The sequence below is a fragment of the Nomascus leucogenys genome, chromosome 22a (genome assembly GCF_006542625.1).
Source record: "Nomascus leucogenys isolate Asia chromosome 22a, Asia_NLE_v1, whole genome shotgun sequence".
Classification (NCBI taxonomy): Eukaryota; Metazoa; Chordata; class Mammalia; order Primates; family Hylobatidae; genus Nomascus; species Nomascus leucogenys.
The window spans coordinates 116,857,025-116,875,149 of record NC_044402.1 but is presented as its reverse complement, the minus strand read 5'-3'; the positions used below and the strand labels follow the sequence as shown (position 1 = coordinate 116,875,149).

Sequence of the window (18,125 nt, the reverse complement as noted above, 5' to 3'; positions counted from 1 at the left end):
AAATAGCCCAATTCTGGTCATGCAAGATTTATCTAAATTATGTTTTTCTATTTAGCCAGGGGGAGAACTGAGAGCAGGTCAGTCTTTAATTGTAGCTGTTTGGTAACAATGGTGATGGTAATGATGAGTTATGCAGAAAGACAAACGGACAGTATATTACACATTTAGGTCATTAGAAATACAGATATGATTATAAATATACACATTAAACGTGACCTTTTTTTTCCACCAGCCCCCATATAGCTTGGTTTGTTTATTATGCAGATCATGTTTGACTTCATAGAATTGGATGTTATTTAAATTCAATTATTGTGAGGCTAAGTTCTTCTTTCTAGTACTAGTCGAGTAAATTTAGAGGCAGTTAGAGGAAATAGGTACATTTGTCTTATACCAATAAAATTATAGGGAGAAAAGCACTGCAGGAACAAAATAATTATTGTGAAAATGAAAAACATAGTTTGGAAGGTTTGGCTTGGATCTGTTTGTTTTCCTTGTCTCTTTTTACATTGTTTTGTTTTTACATTGAAATGATGAGCAGAAAGGCTGGAAAATATTCCATGAAGACGGAAGCAGATTAAACATGTGTGTGTGTGTGTTTGTGCGAAAGTAAGCTGCTGGTAGGAGGGTAGAACTAGAAATAATTATGTGGTTAATTGGATTTCGTGTAGATAACTACAGCTCATTAAGGCCTTAAATCTTTTTTCCCTAGTAATAGAGTTCTTTCTTTTTTTAATCAAATTATCTTGCAACAATGCCTTATTTCCTCTTGCCAGTGTCAACACACTGTTAGTCTCCTGAAGCCAAGACTTGGCCTTGGTGCCATCAGGAGGGAAGCGAGAAGCCCGGTGTGAGCTGACTGGGAAGGGAGCATGTGAAATGCCATGGACGGGTGGTGCAGCTAAAGGATTGGCTGGGACAGACTCCAGCCAGAAAACAAAGAGCTGCTCACACACTATCAGACACCACATGAGGAGAATTCAGATTGGCTGGTCTGTGAACAGCAATGGATTCTAGGGCCATAGAGGATCTTTGAAGGTCATCTTGCCAACCGGCCTGTCTCCCACAGATAAGGTGGAAACTCAATCATTCTTTAGGGCAGCAGGAGTCAAACCCTTCTCCATTCGTCTCTCCTCCACAATCTTTGTTGGAAAGAAGGTCTTCCTGGTAGTTCATTTTTCTTGATCCCGATACCAGGATACATTGACCTCCCACAGGTCTGTAGAGTGAAGAAATTACTGCCTGGTGTCCTGAAGGAAGAAGACACTGGAATCTTCTGGTTTCTCCTAGCTTATTTCTATTCGCTGGCCCCACTGGTGATCCACTTTTGTCTCCTCCGCCGCCAAACCCTTTCCACCAACCCAGATCACAGACACAAATAGTTGGTCAATATCACACACAGTTTGGTTGTGCCAATAAAGTTGGTTGTGTGTGTGTTATTGACAAGCCTTATTGTCAGCTGGTTCCTCAAATATAGGAGTCCAAGAAGTGTTACAAAACAGTACTTTCTCTCTCAAGTCTGTCATCATAGAGACGATCTAATATGGACACTGGAGAATTCCTGCTTTCTCTGTCATCTCTCCTCATTCTTCTCCACAAATCCAGTGAATTTTTCTACTCCTATACCCGTTCCTCCCCACACCAACACACATGGGCTCCACCTCCACCCTGGAGGGGAAATTCTGATTTCAAGGCTTTAGATTCTCTGAGTCTTCACAGTGGAACAACTACAAGGCAACTGGATATTTCCTGCTAATGTGGACTCCATCTCAGAGCAAATTTTAATGGGTTGCTATGCTTCCAAAAACCTCTGTCCCTTAACTTTGTCTTAACAGATCTCTCCCCCTCACCAAAGGTGGGGTTGTAAATAAAGTGTGAAGGGGAAGTAAAACCCCATGTTGTCCCACCCCCTAACATAAACACACATCAATTAATCCCCAACAAATACTACCTACCAGGAACTGGTTTAGAGGAAAGGGACTCAGGGGAAAGCACAATATGGTTTCTGTCTTGGTGTTAATATGATAACAGGGGAGCCAGCAAGGCCATCTCTTACATCGGGACAAAGAAGGTAAGGGTCTGATGGACAGGCTGCTGTGGGTGGGAGTAGAGACAGAAGGCAGGAGTCACTGCAATGGGCATAGAGGATATGAGTAAATTTGATGGACAGACGGGTTCCAGAGCCCTCCTTTTCCATTTTCTTGAGCAAGTAACAACCTCTCTATCTTCATCTATAAAGTGAAGGAAATTGTTGTTAGCTTCATTTAGCTATTGAGGTAGTAGGTGGTATAATGTCTGTGAAAGTGTTTGTATGTAGAACTGTGAAATATTTATAACAATAGAATTATTAATAAGAAAATGTTACAGAGAGGAGAAAGAAAGGAAGCCAGAAAATTGATCAACATGTGAAGTGGGTGAGAAGGTAGGCTTAGAGGTGAGCAGATCTGCTATAAACTCTTACCTATCAGCCAGCATTTACTGAGAGCTTACTGTGTGCCAGGCATGGAGCTAAACAGAGTCTCTTACTACCCTCCTCCCTCAGTTTCACAGATGAGCTATTTTATTTTAATAGAAAGGACACTTCGTGCTGCCCATAAGCATACTTTATTTCTCTAGTCTAATCACCATAGAACTCTCCCGGATGACTATTTTATACCAGTCCTCAGACATCCAGGACCTCCCCCGCCAATCTTCACTCTCAGCCTATGCCTTTTCTTCATATTGCACTAAGAAAATAGAAGAAACCAGAAAGAAAACTTGCCAAGTCCATGGTTACTGCTTGGTTCCCATCAGCAGCATTTGACAAGGTCCATTACTCCCTCTTTTCTTGAAACAGTGTCGTCTTCTTGGCTTTTGGAAAAATGTCCTCTTGCCATCTCATTGAGCTTCGCTTCTCAGTCTCTTCTGCTGGTTCTACATCTCCTGACCTCTAAACATTGGCATCCTCTAGCGATCACCTCTGGTACCCCTTCCTTTTCCTACCTATACTCACTGCTTTGGTTGTCTCATTCAGACTCAGCTTTTAACACCATCTGTACACCAAATGACTCTCAAATTTACATCTTGAGCCTGGACCTTCCCCTAAACTCCAGACTAACATATCTCTCAGTATTTACGTGACATCGCCTCCTGGATATCTAACAGGCATCTCAAAGCTGACACTTTGAAACTGAGCTCCCAATCTTTCCTCCAAACCTGCAACTCCTTCAGTCTTTCTCATCTCGATTAAAGGCAACTCCCTATCCTTCTCATTGTGCAGGTCAAAATTAGCATCATTCTTGACTTTTCTGCTTCTCTCCTTACCACATCCAATCCATCAGCAAATCTTAATATCTACATCCTCAAAATGTATCCTGAAACTGACCATTTCTCAGGACTTCCTCTGCTACTATAGTGATCCAAAACACCATCGTGACTCACCTGGATGAACACAACACCAGCCCTTATTTCCCTCCAGTCTGTTTACAATAGAGCAGCCAGTGATCCTGTCAAACATGATCAGATCATGCCACTCTCCTCTGCTCAAAACACTCATGATTGCCCATCTCACTCACAAATGCCAAGTCCTTAAAATGATTCACAAGCCTGGCCTGATCTGTCCCCTGACTCTTGATCCCTGTTATATCTCTGACTTCATTTTCGGCTCCTCTTCCTCTAAACTACTCTATCCCAGAGACACCAGCCTCTTTGGTTCCCCTAGAACAAACCAGGCATGTTTCTGCCTCAGGGCCTTTGTACTTGATGTTCCCTCTGTCTGGATGGCTCAGCCCCCAAATAACTGTATGGCTTGCTCCCTTACTTTCCTCAGCTTTTCACTCAAATACCTCCATTGAGTGAAGCCTTCATACACAGTCACCCTATGTAGGATTTCAACTCACCCCCTCCTTTCTATTCCATTTCCCTTTTCCCTGCTTATTTTTCTCCATAGCACATAACAGCCTCTTAGGTACATATGCTCTACTTTTTAATCATATTTATTGTCTGTCTTGACTAGAGAATTTTAGTCAGTCCCATTCACTGCAGTGTCCTTGTCACCTAAAACAAAACCTGGAACATAGTAGATAAATATTTAATGAATAAATGATAATTGAGCAAGGCCCAGAGATGTTAAGCAGCTTGCCCCGGGTCACACAGATTGTAACAGCTTGGATATACCCAAGTCTTCCTGAGATTAGAGTCCAAGCTTTTCACCACCATATTAGTCTTATTAAAGGAATATGTCCCTAAACTGCACCCCAAGGCTGGTGTTTCTATTGTCTCCTTGTTCTGTTCTCTCCAGTTTCCAAACTACAGCATGGTACAAGATTGCCTTTGCTACACTAGACTGTATTTATTTCTTTCTACTCAGTGGCAGGGATGCCTGAAACCTGTGTGGGCAGAAAAGGAAGTCTTTGGTTTACCTGTCACTACCATGGCAACCAGGTAACCTAGGGACTCCAGAAGCAAGACCTTCAGATTGAAAGAGGTGAAAAATGAAACAAGCTCAAAATAAACAGAAAGAAATCTATAAATGGAGAAACAACTGGAGACTGGTGTCTGCAGCTTGCTGTGTTATTGGCAGTGTTGGGAGGGAAACAATTTCTCCTCAACCATCACAAGTTTCTAGTTGGGACAGACGTTGTAACAAAAGACAGATAAGAGAAAAATGAGCAAGTTTATTAGGGTACGCAGTGTGTGTCATGTGGGAGAAATGAAAGGTAATTCACTGGCTTAGAACTCTGGCTCATATAGCATCTTCAACAAAAACAATATATATTTAGAGAAGTGGCAAGACAAAGGAAAAGGACTTTGAGTCTCTATGGGCAGCAACTCGGGGTGGGGGGAAGAAAACAAAGGGCAGAAGAACTTCAGTGAGTAAAGCTTGTTAATATAAATTCCTCTATTGCAGTAAGCCTTGCAGTGAGCTGAGATCGTGTCACTGCACTCCAGCCTGGGTGACAGAGCGAGACTCTGTCTCCAAAAAAAACAAAACAAAAATATATATATATACAAGTTTATATATATATATAAGTTTTTATATATATTCATATATAGATATATATAAATTCCTTTGGTGTCATCTGGAGGCTGATGAGGGTCTAAAGCTGTCTTCAGTGTTTACCTTTGTTCTCCTGATGGAGAGGGGGAGGCAGGATAACTTTTGTCTTTGTAAATCTATGTCCTGCTTTTATGCAAATAGAGAAAGAGCAGAGAGCTCTCCTAAATCTGCTGCTTCTTAATTGTCTTAGCTCAACACGCCTTCGTATTTTGGGGAGGCATATTATGGTCTCCCACTGCGGTGAGCGGAATACATCTGTTCTCCCTCCCACCAGCTCCATCACAACGAAGGCAAAAAGGGTCACCTCCTGCCTCCTGCCTCCTGCCTCTAGCACGACCCCACTTAACCCATACGAGAGGCCTGCACTCTTCTTCTGTTTGGCATCCCCTGAAAAGAAGTTTCCCCAGATGCTCCCAGTGTCCCCATGGTGACACAAGGAACAATCTTGGGCTAGAAGTCAGGGTCCCTTATCCATCCCAGATGGGCAGAGTCTCTTAGACAATTCTTTAATCTTTACTGCTGTTGGTGACTCAATTGACTGTTTTCTTTAGGCAGTCGTTCCCTTCCTTATCTATTTCACCTGTCTTAGAGTGACAGTAGGAAACAGAGTTGTAGAAGAAAAAACTATGAAATTAAAGTTCTTACAGAAATGTGAGTTAGAATTGTAATAGTTTAACAGGAGGACTTAGTTGTGCCATGCACTGTGTCAAACTCTTGCATGCATGACCTCATTTAATCCTTACAGGCCAGGCACAATGGCTCACGCCTGTAATCCCTACACTTTGGGAGGCTGAGGCAGGAGGGTCATTTGAGCCTAGGAGTTTGAGATCAGCCTGGGCTACATGGTGAAATCTCATCTCTACAAAAAAATACAATACATTTTGCTGGGCATGGTGGCATGTGCCTGTAGTCCCAGCTACTCAAGAGGCTGAGGTGGGAGGATCACTTGAGCCTGGGGAGCTCGAGGCTGCAGTGAGCCATGATTATGCCACTCTGCACCCCAGCCTGGGCAACAGAGTGAAATCGTGTCTCAAAGGAAAAAATAAATCCTTACTACCCTTGAGGAGGTAAGAGTTACTTGCAACGGAAAGATGAAGAAATGGAGCCTCAGAGAGGTTAAGACACTTGGCTAAATTTGCACAGCTGGTGAACAGACACTCAAAAACGAAGTGGCTGTTTCCCAAAACCGTGTTCTTAACCACTCCCTCACAGTGTGTCCCTTGGGGTGGCAGATGATTAGAGAAGATCCCATTTTTCTTGTTTTAGTCATTCCCAGGGCAGTCTCTGGCCCCAGCACTCTGAGCAGATCATTGAGGAAGTGTCTGGTGCCCTTTGCATTTAATGAGTCCCTTTGATCTATGGAGTTTGCTGAGCTCTGCAAACAAGATCACAGTAATCCTCCCAGCCCAAATGCTGGAGCCTCAGTAACTGGGCCAGAGGAGCTTGTCCTTTCCCATACCCTGGGGCCTGTTCAATTAGTAGCACACCTTAATTGTACATCGCTGATGTGCTCAGTTCTAGGGGGTATGTAGGAGCAGCTCTAATCCCACAGCATTTGAAAATGGTGAAGTGCCAAACTGTGGGTGATGATGGGAGACTTGGCTGAGGGTCTGAGCTGGGCCAGGAATTGGGGTGGGACCTGGAGAAGGGGAGACTTACAGGTACAGGTGCAGGTGGGGCAGCAGGATCCAGAGGATGGAAGGCGGATGAGCAGAGCGGGTGGTGATGCTTAGAGTCTGACGCCCGTGTGACCTTGAGTGAGTCATTTACCCTTTCTCCTCAATCAGGGATATCTCTTATATTGAGAGAATTTTACTAGGGTAGAGGGGGCGAGAATTCATCTCAGTGTCCATGTAGCTTTTAACAGAGCTTACTGCAAAGAGCATCTTCCTAAGTTTAGCTTGAATCCATCTGGCTCATTTCCACATCTGTTGTCCTTGGAGACATACAGGTCTGACCAGTAGTTGGCAAAGAGTCCCTGTTAAAGCTTTTTAGAAGCCCTAAACACTAAAAAGATGATGGGCTTTCCCCGAAATGTATATAGAAATACACTAAATCATAACCTACAAAATTTGCCTGAATGCCAGAGTTAAAATAGCTTGTTTCTCTGGATTCCACCCAACCCCCACAGCAAATACCCAATCATTACTTCCTTTTTCCTTTACGAAAGTTAAACTTTTCTAACAGTTTGTTGTCCTTGCTTTATTTTCTTCTTCTTGTTCTTTTTTTATTTTTTTATTTTTTTTTAGATGGAGTTGCCCTCTGTCGCCCAGGCTGGCACTGCAACCTCTGCCTCCGCCTCTTGGGTTCAAGCAATTCTCCTGCCTCAGCCTCCTGAGTAGCTGGCATTTTAGGAGCATGCCACCATGGCCAGCTAACTTTTGTATTTTTTGTAGAGATGGGGTTTCGCCATGTTGGCCAGGCTGGTCTTGAACCCCTGACCTCAAGTGATCCACCTGCCTCGGCCTCCCAAAGTGTGGCATTACAGGCGTGAGCCACCGCACCTGGACCATCCTTGCTTTTTAATATTTGTAATGCCAGAAGCAAGTCCCTATGCTGCCTTTTGGGGTTTTCTTCTCCCTAAAGGAAAATGAATGTTTCGCTGGAGGGGAAGCAGCATAGTCCTGGCCTCTTGTCCCTTAGCCAGGCACTGGGATTAGGCCAGATCACGTTCCTCCTTTCTCCACACAGATTAGCATGCTGAGGCTCGGGAGGCTCCCATGAGCCCCAGTGGTCCCACAACAAGAGCCCAGGTCTTGTTATCAGCTGTGCCCCAGGCAGCAGCTCTTCCTGCCTTGTCTCTTGGCTGTTGCTTGGGAAGAAAGGCGTGGAGACTTCACTGTCGCTCAGCACCGTTGCCAGGGACCAGAAGTAATGTCTCTTACCTGATGGGCAATTTGACATGGCTGCTTAACAACCCGATTAATCAAACCCAGCTCATCCTGTTAGAATTAATGAGCCTAGGAAATACTGCCACGAATAATGAGGAATTCCGCCCCGCCCCCAGCATGTCTCTCCACTCACCCCCTCCTGTTTCCTTTTCAGAGCCATATAGCAGCTCCTCAGTACAAGGGCCCTTAGGCCTTGATGGGTGTGCCGAATGCCCAGCAACATGGGCATCTCCAGCCTCTTCTTCTCCTCTCCAGGAGGTGGCTGCCTACCTGTAGTCAAAGGCTGGCCATGTCCTAGAGAAGCAAAACTTCTCATTCATAAAACAGATATGCATGCATTCAGCTCTCAAAGTTGGATTGAGTATCAAACTTTACCAGGCCCTTTACTAGATGTTAGGGCTGCAAAGATGGATAAGATATTGTCCCTGTGAGGGGCAAATGGGGTCATGCTATAACAGAGGGTATGGGAAGGGCCTGGAGCCACAGCAAAGAGGGCCTGTTGTTATTGGAGGAGCAGAGTGGGGAACCAAGGAGGGTTTCATGGGGATGAGCACCTGAGCATTTCTGCCAAGTTCATTCATTGCACAAATACAGAGTGGAGTGCCAGGCACTGAGCAAGATGTTTGTTCACAGAGTTAACAAAATGGACGTGGTTCCCATTCTCAGGGAGTGGGCATTCTCATTCCTGTTCCTCCAGGCAGTGCAGGCAACCTGAGAAGACACTTGATTTATTTTTTCATGTACTTATTCAAACATGAAAACTTATTTAGGGCTTGGCACTGGAGGAAAGGGGTGCAAAAATGAATACCTCACCCTGCCTTCTGGGGCTCCTCTGGTGGGTAGACAGGGATATGCATAGATCCTCATAATGATGTGCCAAGTGTGCTAACAGGGATGTGCCCAAGTCACTCAGCATAAGGCACTCAGAGCTCAAAGCACTGTGCTCAACCTGGAGAAGTCAGTGACCACTCCCAGTAGGAGGTGGCATTCGAATCATCTTGAAGACAGTAACAGCTGACAGGTAGACCAGGTGTAAAAGGACATTCCAAACCTCAGCCAGGCCACAGTGAGATCCTTGAGTGATAGGAGTTGAAATGGAAAAGAAATATGATTCCAGGAATCTTAGAAGGAAGAGCTGGTTCTACAGTCTGCAGCCAAGTGCATGATTACAGAGGCAGATAGAAATCCGTAATTTCAAGACCAGCCGGGCAACATGATGAGACTCCATCTCTACAAAAAATAAAAAATTAGCCCGGCATGGGTGGTGCATGCCTGTAGTTTCAGCTACTTGGGAGGCCGAGGCCAGAGGATCACTTGAGCTCAGAAGATCAAGGTTGCAGTTAGCCGCGATCATGCCACTGCACTCCAGCCTGGGCAGCAGAGTGAGATCCTGTTCCAAAAACAACAAACAAACAAAAAACACAGGTTTCAGCCACGGTCATCTGACATATGGTCATGGGAAGTTCTGGAGAGTGAGCCCAATGCTGCCGTCCACTCAAAGGAAGTTTCAAATCCTGACACCATCTTGCTCAGTTGAGTCCTCTGCCTCTGATTCCAACTCCTCCAAACTGGCTTCCCAGCTACCCCCGGCCAGGCCCAAGGGTGGCTGGCGGGACCCAGGCCTTCAGTGAGGGCATTTGTCCAACCTCCTAGATCCCCACATCTACACTGTCTAGAGCTGATGGTGGCTTTCCCTTTAGCTTGGGTCTGAGCCTTCCAATTCAGTCTCCACTAGCTAGCTTTTGTTATTTTGTTGCCTGTCTGTCCTTGAGGGCATTTGAGTTTGCAACCCTTGGCTGAGCCTTTACAGAGACACTTCTGCAGCCTGACACCCCACTGTGAACAGCAGAGGCTTCCGCAGAAACCAGCCCGCTCATCTTCGTAGAACCCTAGTAATTAATAGTACTGTGCTGTATCAAGTAGTAGCAGGGACTCAGAGCCGTTAGTTGTGCTGCAACATGGCTTGGCTCTCATGGTGGGGGTGCGGGAGCCCAGGCCTCCTCTGTGGAGTCTGGTGCCCCCAAACAAAGCCTGTGGCCTACTTGGGTGGCCCAAACCAGGCTGCAGCTGCCACCCTCTCGCCCATCACTCACCCACCAGCCACTGTAGGTCTCAGCCTCATCACCTTGTGCTCTCTCCCTGCAGGGGGAGCTGCTGAGCCCGTGCCGCTGTGATGGCTCGGTCAAGTGCACACATCAGCCTTGCCTCATCAAGTGGATCAGCGAGCGGGGCTGCTGGAGCTGCGAGCTGTGCTACTACAAGTACCACGTCATCGCCATAAGCACAAAAAATCCTCTGCAGGTACAACCCAGGGCTGCCTGGTGGGGTTGCTGGGCCTGGGGCTTCCACACCACCTGCTTCAACAGGAGGCTTACTTCACCTTAGATTCAGGACAGTTTGAGGAAAAGGAAGGAGATGGGCTGGGTGGGCAAGCACGGTGGGTGGCGTGGGGCAGGAGGGGATGAAAGGACATTTGTGTTTTCTCTTAAGCTTCAGCAAGAAGAAGAGGAAGAGATGGGGCAAAGAGAGGGAAATAGATACAGAAGGAAAGAAGTGTGGAGAATCAGAGGGAAAAGGGAGAATAAGTAAGTGAAAGGATGAATAAATGAATGCAGAAAGGAGAGGAAGAAAGAAGGAAAGGAAAGGAAGAAATGAAGGAGGGAGGGAAGAAGAAGAAAAAAAGAGAAAGGCCAGAGGGCAGAAGAGAACAGGAAACAAAAAGACAGAAGATGGGAGGGGTGAGGAGAAGGACTGAGATCAAGCTATGGGCTGGTAAAGAAGAAGTAAGAAGAATAGACTCACTGGCACTTCTCACACATCAGTGTGCATGTAATTGATCTGCAGTCTTCTCAAAATGCAGGCTATTCAGTAGGTCTGGAGCAGGGATGTTGTATTCGGTAGGTCTGGAGCATCTGTTGATGCTTCTGGTTCAGAGACCACACTTCCAATGGCAAGGGACAGAGAGAAAAACAGAAAAGAAACAGGAGAGGGAGGCAGAGAAAAATGGGAATAAGAGCAATAAGAAATAGAAGAAGCGGAGAGAATATTAAAAAGCTACTGTGGAAAGGTAGGCAGGGCCAGGGTGGAATGGGGGCCTGACACACAGATTCAGACAGAACTTAGGGCTCCTCTGCCTGCCCCCACCACTCTATCCCTGCCCTGACACATCCATTGTCCCCAGGGGAGCTGGCACACCTGTGCCGCCCTCACAAATACCCCAAATCAAGCAGCTCTCCTTTGGGGAGCACACACATACAAAGAACATTTTGCTTCTGAAAATACCTCCACATACGCATGATCAGCCAATTAAGCTGCCACATAATCAATTAGTGAGCACGAGAGTGAGGATGGGGACTTCAGCTCCTGGCACAGTCTCACTCCTCCTCTCTGGGGTGGTGGTGGAGGGGGGAGTCCTGAAAGCCCAGGAGGGGTAATGGCGGTTGGGAGGGATGGTGGCGTTGGGGTCTTTGCATGGAGGAGCACCTGGAAGCACCCACAGCTATGGTGTCCAGGGTGTTTTATTTTACACCCCATGGAGTTTTACATGGGGCAATCCCAGGAATGAGTGTGTATGTGTGTGTGTGTTGCACACACACAAGCGTGCTGGGGTTGCAGGGCATTTCTGTAAGGTGGCACTAAAAGCCCCAGGCACCTTAGCCCTCTTAGTAGTATACCAAGGGGTCATAAAGAGGTGCCTTTCCCTGCTGCTGATTCCATCTTCAATTCATTTCAAAATCTCAAAGTGTCTTAAAATAGCAGTGTCACGAGACAGCTGACTCCACATCCTCTGGGTTCCAGCAGGGGTCTGAATGCCTTAACCCTCCCCTTGCTTTTCAGCCAGCTCAAGCCTCAAGAAAGGATCAGATTCCAAACTCATGAGCCCACCCCCAAGCACCCTTCCTTGGCTCCACCCTTGGCTCATTAAGTGAAAATGCATTTAGGGATAACTTTTTCCTGGGGGTAAAAAACGAAAAGGTTATTCTAATCTCCCAAGTCAGGTAAGCAAGTGGCAATGTTAGCAATATGGATCTATAAGGATCCATATGGATCTATTCCTGAGTCCCTACCCTGTCTTCCACTGTGAGTTTCTTGACACTCACTGCTGGGGGCTCCCTCTGATTCTGTTGCTCCTGGAAATGCAATGGTGTGTGCTCAGTAAATTCCATCTCACTTCTGGATAGCACTGGAAGAAGGAAGTAGTTTAGATTAGAAGCAATTTTGTGTGGTTGTGGTCCAAATTGTCCCAATTGTACATCCCGCGCTCCTCAGACCCAGCAACTTGTGAGACAGCTGCCTGCTCAGTACTGTGGGCAACTTCTGGGCTACTATGCCCCAGCCCAGCTGGATCATTGGCAGTGTAGGATGGAGCTGGCAGGCCCCACCACAAGTGGGTGGAGCAATGGATGGGAATCCCAGGCCTGCCTCTGCTATCAGAGAGGGGAAGCTCCTTCCAGGTCTCCTGGTTCTCTTACCTCCTGGTTCACGCCCCGGACAGAGTTATGAGAAACAGGCCAGGCATGGTGGCTCACACTTGTGATCCCAGCACTGATGGGAGGCTGAGGCTGGAGGATCACTTGAGGCCAGGAGTTCAACACCAGCCTGGGCAACATAATGAGACCCTGTCTCTACAAAAGAAATTAGCTGGGAGTAGTAGCCCATGACTGTAGTCCCAGCTACTCGGGAGGCTGAGGTGGGAGGATTATTTGAGCACAAGAGGTCTAGGTTGTAGTGAGCTATGATTATGCCACTGAACCACTCCAGCCTGGGTGGCAGAGTGAGATCCTGTCTCAAAAAAAAAAAAAAGTTGTGAAAAATAATACACTGTTTCCTGTGTCCCATGGGGCATCATCTCAGCAACCCTCCAGAAGCAATATTTCCAGCCAGAAGAACCACTGAGGAAGGAGGCACAGCATGGCCCTGAGAGTCTAAAGGCTTCATGGCTGCTTCCTACCCTCTCTTTGTTACGTGTGAATTGCAATTATTAATGAACATTTAGTTAGTGCTTATTAGGGGCCAGTCAGTGTTCTAAATATTCACATATATTGTATAATTTAGTCCTGGAAACCACCCAGTGAAGTGAGCACTATTATTTTTCCTAACCTACAGATGAGACAATGGAGGCACAGAAGGGTCCAGCAATGTGCCCGGGGTGACACAGCTACCGAGTGGTGGAGTGGATGTGGGGGGTCTGACTCCTGGGTCCAGGTCTTAACTTCTGCACAGGCACGTTTGGGAATATCCCTGCCTTGACATGCTGATCTGTATTTTTGCTGAAACATCATTAAGAACGCCCTTCAAAGCACTGGTTTAAGAGTGATTTCGTTTAACATAACACTCTAGGAAGCAGGAAAGACCAGCTATTTCTATTTTAGAGAAAGGAAAGTTGAGGGTCCTCATGATTGATTGACTTCTCCTAGGTCATATTCAGTGTGTAGGAGCGGAGCCCAATCAGGATTGGGTCATCTGATCCCTCAGTCGGTGCCCCTTCCTGTTCTAAGACACACAACATCCAGTCTCTGTGCTCTTCCCCTTGTCTCTCCATTCATTGGTGCTGCAGGATGGGAGTTCAGGGTATGAAGAAACCTCATGATACTGAGATCAGAGTGGGGATCTGGTGGCAGCCTGGTACCCCGGGTGCCCATCTCCCCTTCCCAGCCCTCCTGTGAGTTTTCAGAGCTCACTCACTCTCTGCTTTCTCCCTCATCTCTGTGGAGCCTCATATGGGACAGATAGGAGAAGAGTGCCTTGTCCATAGAACCCCACCCTGCTCCTTCGTCACGCTTCACACTGCAGTCAGGAGCCCCATTTAGGTTCCACAGCTGGCTTCAGAGCTGGTAGAAGGGGCTTTAGGGATGAAGAGAAGCTTTCTGTGCCTCTATATTTGGCATTTTTGAAGTCTAGAGGAGCAGGAGAAAGTGAGGATGACGGATGCCTCAACGGTAGAAACAAAAACTCAGCCAGAAGCCCTCTTTCCAGGCAGCAGGGCAGGCCCTGGAAAAAGCATTTGTTGTGCGTGAAAGAAGTCTGTATGATGAAGTCATCTTCTGGAAAATCCTTTCATTATGTGTAACCCTAGGCGGGGGGAAGCAGTGGAAAATGTAAAGGCCCAATTACCTGTAATGGAGGCCATCTGTTTAATTAAATGTAGAGGATGATGTCCTATGTCTGGACCAGCAAGTGAAATGCTTCCCAACGGTTAAAATTCCCTGGAGGCCACTGGCCAGGCCAATCCCAGCTGCAGCCAGAATGAATCAAATGCTTCCATCTGGGTCTCCCTGTTGGCGGAGGGAAAGCAGTCTGCCTTTCCTCAGAGTTCAGAGTGAAATGCTTTCTGGGGGTGTTCTTTGCAGAGTGTTATGCACATCTGTCCAGTCGAAAGGTGTCCTTCCCCCTACCTTCCCAAATTTGATCGTGTCAGTCCTCTGCTTAAAACCATTCATATCATCACATCTACACTTAGGACAAAGCACAAAGTCTCTGCATATTCTACAAGGTTCTGTGTGATCTCTCATTCTTCCTTTTCCAGTTGTCTCACCCCACAAACTCTTTTGCTGTCTCCACTCCACCCACTCTCATCTTCTCCCAGGCTTTTATCCTTCCCATGCTTTCTTCTGGCACAGGCCTTTCCACATGCTCTTCCCTCTGCCAGGAGCAGTCTTCCCTCCTTTCTTTGCCTAGTAACCACTTGGTCAGCTCAAGCATTGCTTCCTCTGGGAAGCTGAATCCTCCTATCACCGGCTCTCACTGTGCCATGTTCCTCCCTGACTTACCCTTGATGAATTGCATATGCAAATAATTATATTGTTGTCTAAGTTCCCTAGACTATAAGCTCCATAGGGCAGGCACCTTGTCTGTTTTCACCTAGGGCTTCATTGCCAACAGCTAGCATAGTGGCCAGCACATACAAAATACTCGATATATATTCCTTGAGTAAGTGCATGAATAAACCGCAAGTTAAAAATCTAACTCCTGGCTCCTTCAGACCTGTACTGCCTGGACCAGCCATAGAATCATAGAATTTCAGAGTCGAAATTCACTCACACCCTAGCCTTTAACCCATCTGTCAATACTGCTATAAGCACAGGGCTTTTTCTGTTAAAAAATGAAATAATAGTGTTGATATACATTCAGTAAATTATAAGCTGTTTTTCTTCTCTCTCCCTACATCTCATTCTCTCGTCTACTGAACTGGTAATCTCTAGCATATAAATTAAGAGGCATGCAAGGTGATGTTGTAGAAAGCAAGAAAAAATAAAAATAAAAAACAAAAAAGCCTGTGCACTCTCAGCACCTATTAGTGAGAAAATAGACTGTGTTTCTCTGAAAAGAATCATCTAGGGGCAGGCCGGGCACGGTGGTTCACACCTGTAATCCCAGCACTTTGGGAGGCCGAGGTGGGTGGATCATGAGGTCAGGAGATCGAGACCATCCTGGCTAACACAGTGAAACCCTGTCTCTACTAAAAATTACAAAAAAATTAGCCGCGCATGGTGGCGGGTGCCTGTAGTCTCAGCTACTCGGGAGGCTGAGGCAGGAGAATGGTGTGAACCCAGGAAGTGGAGCTTGCAATGAGCTGAGATTGTGCCACTACACTCCAGCATGGGTGACAGAGCAAAGACTCCGTCTCAAATAAATAAATAAATAAATAAATAAATAAATAAGTCATCTGGGGGCCTAGAACACCACCCTCACTAGCTCTGCATTTTCATTGTTCCCTCCATTTCTCTGTGTATATCATAATCAAGTCTAAGGGTCTTCCTTTCCAGCCATGCCCACCTAGAGCCCCCTCCTTACAATGAACTGTGATCATTTGGTGTGACAGAGACTTCCTCTGCATCAAAAGTTCAATGTGAAATTCAGAAACCTGCAAAATGTGCATTGTACCACAGGTTGGAAAGCCCTGGCTTAAATCCTAAATCAGAGGTGAGCTGTTGGAGCAGCAGACAGAAGAGGGGTTGGGAATGGGATAAGGGCATCCAAGCAACTGCTAACTGGCCACTCTCTCCCCTGCAGTGGCAGGCCATCTCTCTGACGGTCATTGAGAAGGTTCAGGTTGCAGCCGCCATCCTGGGCTCCCTCTTCCTCATCGCCAGTATTTCTTGGCTCATCTGGTCAACTTTCAGCCCCTCGGCAAGATGGCAGCGCCAAGACCTTCTCTTCCAGATCTGCTACGGGATGTATGGCTTCATGGACGTGGTGTGCATAGGTGGGTCTGGGGGTTTGTCTCCATGGGAAGTGGGGAACCATGTGCTTGTGGGATGGGCAGATCCCTCAGGATCCCCCACTGTGGGAGGCTGAAGCAGATATGGCCCCAGGCTTGAGACCTGGGAGCTCAGGAGAGGCCAGAGGTTTGGATTTAAGGGGTGGATGGGAAGGGGGAGGAGGCAGGGAAAAGAAGGAAGATCTAGATCTTTCCCAAACAAACTTGTCTTGCACAGATGAAGATAAAAATGAGGCTTGCCTCTAGGAGGATTTGAGAAAAATTGTTGGTCTATGCACCTCAAGCAGGATATGCATGGCCTCCTCTCCACTGTGCACCCTACACTGCCAAGCATGACAAGGGATGCCCGCCCATTTCATTCCATTCTCTTCACAACAAACTGCCTAGAGAGAGCCATGGTTGAATCTGCCCCCACTCCCTGCCTTATTCCAGCTTTCTCTAAGCCTGTTTCAATGCCCTGAGTTTCTCTAGTCCAGTGGTTTTCCAGCTTTGTGTAGTACTGGGGCCTCACACACAGCTCCAGGCTCCCCCATCACACCAGGGAATGGAAAAGGAATGCTGCACAGAGGGGCTTCAAATCCTCACTCCTGTTTCATCATGGCTTCTGTTCTTTTATCTATTTACATGTATTTCTGTTCCAGATAAAGTTTTGTTTAAAAGGTTTCAGTGTTTTAGAAAAAAAAAATATTGGAAACCCCTGCTTTACATCCTACTCCTTCCCTGACCCCACCCGCAAGTTTATATTCTTCCTTTCTTCTGCCATGTAGTTTGGGTGGTTGAGGGCTGGGTCTTTCCCCTCCCTCCCTCAACAGATGATTGTGGCTGTTGACTCTGGAGACATGGTCCAAGCAGCTAAGGAGGTGGGAAAGCGCTGGTCAGACATCCCACCCTAGAACTCTCAGGTTATCCCCTAAGTCACAGTCCTGGGAGCATTAGAGTTCCACAGTTATCCTCTCCGGGTGTTATTAGCGTGTATATTGTATTAAATATGCTACACTTCTCTGTTTGGCAGAAAAATATCTATTAGCTAGAATTTGGCTGGGATGATGTTTGTGCGAATTTCTTTGGAGTTCTTTAATATTAGGGATCAGAAAAGCCTGGAGACTTACATACTGTTTGCAGCAGCCAGAGACCAGGGATGCTGGAACTTGTAAACTTCTCTAAGCCATCTTGCTGTCTCTCCACGTTAGCTAAACCAATATATCAACTCCAAGTTCAAGAGTCTTTTAATTATAGCACCTAGGCAGTGAGAGAAGCAGACAGCCCAGGTTTGGAGGACTATGAATGGGGAGCAATTTGACATTGATGCATTCTAGTTTCTTTCCCCCTCCCGCCAAACTCCCCTCCTACTCCTGCTGAGCCCTGGATTATTGATGCCAAAAGCCAGGTGTGTCTCCATATGGAGGTTTACAGCAGCTCTGGCATGGAAGGGGGAAACAGTGGAGGGGCCCCTCTAGCTGCCCTTCATTCTCCTTCAGGCAGGCTTTAGATCAGTCTCTGATGTGTCCTATAAGACATGCTTTCCTGTCACATGATGTATTAGTCAGCTAGTCAGCACTGGCTACAGTAACAAACAATTCCACAAATCGCAGTGCCTTACAACAAACATTTATTTCCCATTCAGGGATTTGGGAGATGGCTTTGGTTCTGCTGAGGTTGGCTGGGCTTAACTTCTGGTTGTGCATTGGGTTCAGGCCTGCTCTGAGTGTCTCCTCATGCTGGGACCCAGACTAAAGGAGCAGAGACTACTGGGTGTGCTATTTTCCTAGATGAATGCAGGAGCACAAGGGGGCTTGGTGGAAACTTGCAAAGCATCTCAAAACGCCTGCTCAGGACTAGTGCACTGTCCCTTCTGCCCACAGCCTATTGGCTAACACAAGTCATCAGTAAGCCCAATATCAATAGGGTAACAGGTCAGGGAAGTAAGTTCCTTCCCTGGAGGGAGCACGGACAAAAGAGAGGAGCATAAATACCCGCT

At 46.6% G+C, this 18,125-nt stretch overlaps 1 protein-coding gene across 1 annotated transcript in view; it reads left to right on the top strand.

The window, feature by feature from the left end:
- The window catches only part of MARCHF4 (membrane associated ring-CH-type finger 4), a 109,244-nt gene that overhangs the window by 73,304 nt on the left and 17,815 nt on the right, over positions 1 to 18,125 (top strand). Inside the window, exons 2-3 of the mRNA XM_003254053.4 lie at positions 10,072 to 10,227; positions 15,940 to 16,132. Of these exons, the coding sequence (XP_003254101.1) occupies positions 10,072 to 10,227; positions 15,940 to 16,132 (349 nt within the window). The remainder of the gene's footprint in view (positions 1 to 10,071; positions 10,228 to 15,939; positions 16,133 to 18,125) is intronic.